General features: G+C 45.4%; 1 protein-coding gene across 1 annotated transcript in view; it reads left to right on the top strand.

Moving 5' to 3' along the window:
* The first annotated feature begins 1,056 nt into the window (after nt 1-1,056).
* The window catches only part of LOC142944070 (EH domain-binding protein 1-like), a 13,650-nt gene continuing 10,750 nt past the window's right edge, over nt 1,057-3,956 (top strand). The window contains exons 1-2 of the mRNA XM_076085586.1: nt 1,057-1,124; nt 3,696-3,781. Coding sequence (XP_075941701.1) covers nt 1,057-1,124; nt 3,696-3,781 — 154 coding nt within the window. The remainder of the gene's footprint in view (nt 1,125-3,695; nt 3,782-3,956) is intronic.

The raw sequence follows: 3,956 nt of genomic DNA, 5'->3' as shown, positions 1-3,956 counted from the left end.
ACATTTGGGTTTTGGATTGTTGCTCGGACATGAAAAAAAGAAGCAATTTGAAGACGCCATCTTGGCCTCTGGGAAAATTTGAGAGGCATTTTTCACCATTTCATAGATGAAAATATTAATTTGACAGCAAATTTCATAGTGAAAATAATGATTAATTGCAGCTTAAAGTGCACCTTTTGGTGGCGACTTTAGTGCCACCAAAGTGCCCTCAATAAAGAGACAATCAAACCTTCAAAGTTGTAGCGTTTGCATCAACCGGAGGCCAAATACATTAAAACAAATAAAACCGTCTCATTGCTGCTTTGGGCCACGATGAAAGTAGTCCACATACTAGTGAGTATTTACTCACTAAAACTACTCGTTGCATGCATTTAGTGAGACCTAGCATAGTAGCATTACACACTTAATTAAAAACCAGAAACCGCAGCACGACCACCTCAGGGTGGGTTCCATTATTCCTATCTACCCTGAATGCAACAGCGGCCAAGATAGCTATCTTAATCTTATTTGGCTATAGAGGCCCACGCTGTCTTTCCTTCCCTCGATTCTTTTATTTCTAACTCTCGTATGGATGCATTCAAACACACGTTGACCCTCCCTAACACATATTCTTCAGGATAACCGTCTTCCTCCACACGCTCATGTCGTCGTATCTCCGCCGTTGTGTTTGTGAGAGTGAAACAACAGACGATCAGATAGAGGGGTGGTGGGGATGTGTGTATCGGTTGTATCTCGTTGAGTTGATTGTATCTCGTGTGTTCCTCACCACCGATAGCTGCGGCGACACCAAACATGATATTAATGACGATAAAGTTTTCCTGTAGGAAGGGAGACCCCTGCGTATCTCCATCAGACATGTTTCACTAATCCTTTGATGTCCTGATCAAACGCCGTGCCGACGCCAAACTTCTTGCTCCGGTCTCGGTAGATTTCAGGTTCCTGTTTCTAGAGCTGTGCCCTGCTCCGTGCTGTTTACAGCGCTGAGAAATGGCGTGCGAGGCAAGCAGCGAGACCCAGAATGCAACCCTGCCAAGTCGCCAGATGCTTTGATCCAAGATGGCCCCCCGAGAGCCAGCATGGATCCGCAGCTTCTCGGAAGCCAAGGCTGGATTCACAGACACAGTGTCAGTGCTGCTTGCCAGGGACATTTACACCATTTGTCTTCACACAAAACAACGTCTCTGTTGTTGTCACTCTTAACATATGCCATTCGTTGGGCACGCTCATTCCAGTACGAGTGGGTACAATTCAATAAAAAAGGGTTGTTCCAGTGGGAGTCGAACCCTCAACCCTGCAGTAGAGCATTCATTCATGAGTGCAGCTCCTCTTAATCTTCTGCATATATAAAACTGAAACAGCAGGTTTTTTGCTGTGTTGCTGTAGTTTCCTGGTTACTTGCAGTAACATAATGCAGTGGATTGGTGCTCAATTAGTGGATTGATTGATGAATTAAGACAGAAAACAACTGTGATGATCGACTAATCGTTTTAAACTGGTTCCAGCTGCAAAAACGTGAAGATTTCCTGCTTGTAATTTGAATATAAATGTTTTTTGTTGTTAAAGTAAACATTTAAGTCTCTGTCATTATTAAATACAACAGGGACTAATGCCACTCCCCCAAATTAATCATAAACTTCTCCATTATCTCATTAAAAATGTGTCTGATATTTAATTTGAATGCGTATTAAAGAGTTTTAGCTCCCAGACATAAACGTTAGACAGTAGAGGAGCTGCAGGCGCACCTGTCTCTTTAAGAGTCAGGTGGTCTCTGGAGGTGAGAGGTGGACTCTGAGAGAGGTTGAGTGAAGGAAGGAGGATGCTGAGCAGCTGTCGAAGCGTCCTGCGCCACTCGTCCTCCCTACATCCCTCCGTCCCCTCCTTTTCTTTCCTTGGCTTTGAAGCCGCTCAGCTGCTCCTCCAGTCGCCTCCTCATTCACCGTTCATCCCCTTTTCCCTCATCTCTCCTTTTCTTCCCTCCTACCCTACCTTTCCTCTGACCTCTCCTCCTTTCCTCTCTCTCTCTGTCTCCCTCCCTTCGCCTCCCCTCCCTCCTTTCATAATATGCGTCCGTTGGTTGGTCGGTATCTGCTGGCTGGCTAGCGGTGGGGGGATATAGCTTTATAATCCCCCCTCGTCTTCCAGCCCGCCTCGCCACAATGTCACAGGAGCTTAATATTTGCCATTATTATTTGCTTGTTTTATTTGACTTGGAGGCAGCACAATGACCTGTCAGCGCCGGCTTTATCCCCCCTCCGAGTGTCGTCCGTTTCAAAGTTGACTACAGTAATCCACGAGCCCCCGATTCCGCTAAATCCTGAAGCTTCCTTTCATTCGCTCGTTCTTTTTTCCTCTCTCTCCCCCCCTCCCCCCGCTCCACCCTCCTAAATGAAATTACATACATCTGCTGGCTCAGAGTATCACAAATGTCCACACACTCACCGGTGTCCACGCACACATCCACGCGCCTGCCTTTTGCCGCCAGTGAAGCAGCGGCCTAATACTGTGTGTGCGTGTGCGTGTGTGGCTGAATTTACGCACAGCTTGTGATAATTTTCTATTGTTTTTAAGTTCATAGTCTTGCATGTTTAGTTATTTGAATCTATCAGAAAGGAGGAGAGCAAAAGTTACATTTTAGAGACGATAAAATAAAGAAAATAATCTGGAATGAAAGATATAAAGCGTTAAAGCTTGGCTTTGTGTTTCCTCCATTATACAGCGCACCAATGCCCTTCTTATTATTCAGAGGATCCCCAATTAATAAAGAAGTGGTGTGAAATGTCTTCTTCGTGTTAATTCTGTTATGATGCCTGTCGTGTCGCTTCCCAGCTATTAAACCCTCCTCTTGAGAAACGGAGAAAGAAAGAAAAAAAGAGATAATAACATAAGCCTTGAGACGATCTTTCATCTCGCCTCCTCTGTTTTCATCCGTTTCTTCTCTTCACAGACGCACTGAGTGTCAGATTAACACTCGCCGTCGCTGGTTAAACAGCCTCCAGTGAGGAGGAGAAGCTCGCATCCACAATTCTAGACACAAACCGCGCTGAGCCAAGCTGACCACAGCAGAGATTATTTACCCGACGACGGAGAGACAGAAAGACAAACAAAACGATCGCTTCAGCACACACACACACTGAACCCAAAAACACTGACGTATGTCTACATCTTATAGCAGCTATTTACTCTGCTCTCCATCCTGTAATTTGTATTAATCTGGAAAGACTCACATATGTCTGTTTTATATTCTCTGCTTAGTTGTAGGAGATGATCCTGTCATCTTAACTATATACATTAGTTGTAAATTCATAGATATAATCAAAGATTTTGTCTTAATGATGCCAAACAAGCGTCTTTGTGTTTGAAAATCGAGGCCTGTTTTACCATAACAAAAGCATTTAACAGCACCATCGAACTGGAATAACTGAGATGTAAAAGTCGTCTCATGCTAGAAGATGCAAACTGTAAAAGAACTCCTTGATAGCTGGTCTTCAGATCCCTGAATCTCTCTTGAGATCGCCTCGATCGTCTGGTTTCAGAGACGTCTCGTTCCTCCGGGGTCAGACGTGAGGCCGCTCTCACAGCTGACGTTTGAAGGTTTCCATTCAATGCGCTTCGTCCGTATCAGGCTGTTTGCATCCCGCCGTAACCGGTGAGTCACAGCTCACGCTTACATTAGCCGTGCGTCTGAGCCTCGTTAGCTCTACACTGGAGAAGGCCCCGCTGAGTGATCGGTGGGATGTGTGCCGCCCTACAGAGAGGCTCCGCTCTGTGGAGGCGCTCCACGGTAATCGCCGAGTTAATCCCGACCCGGTTGAAGCCGTATTGACGTTGTGAAGACACGGCGTGAAGTATGTGGATGTTTGCACTATAGGAACACGAGCGAGCAGTGTATTTACACACATGAATATCTGGTGGACATGCTGACTCTGCAAAAAGACATTTAAATAAGGTTGCCTGAG

The sequence above is a fragment of the Anarhichas minor genome, unplaced genomic scaffold, assembly GCF_050575085.1.
Source record: "Anarhichas minor isolate MPS153535 unplaced genomic scaffold, ASM5057508v1 ptg000182l, whole genome shotgun sequence".
Lineage (NCBI taxonomy): Eukaryota > Metazoa > Chordata > Actinopteri > Perciformes > Anarhichadidae > Anarhichas > Anarhichas minor.
Note: the sequence above shows the minus strand (reverse complement) of the source record. Positions and strands in the feature narration are given on the sequence as shown.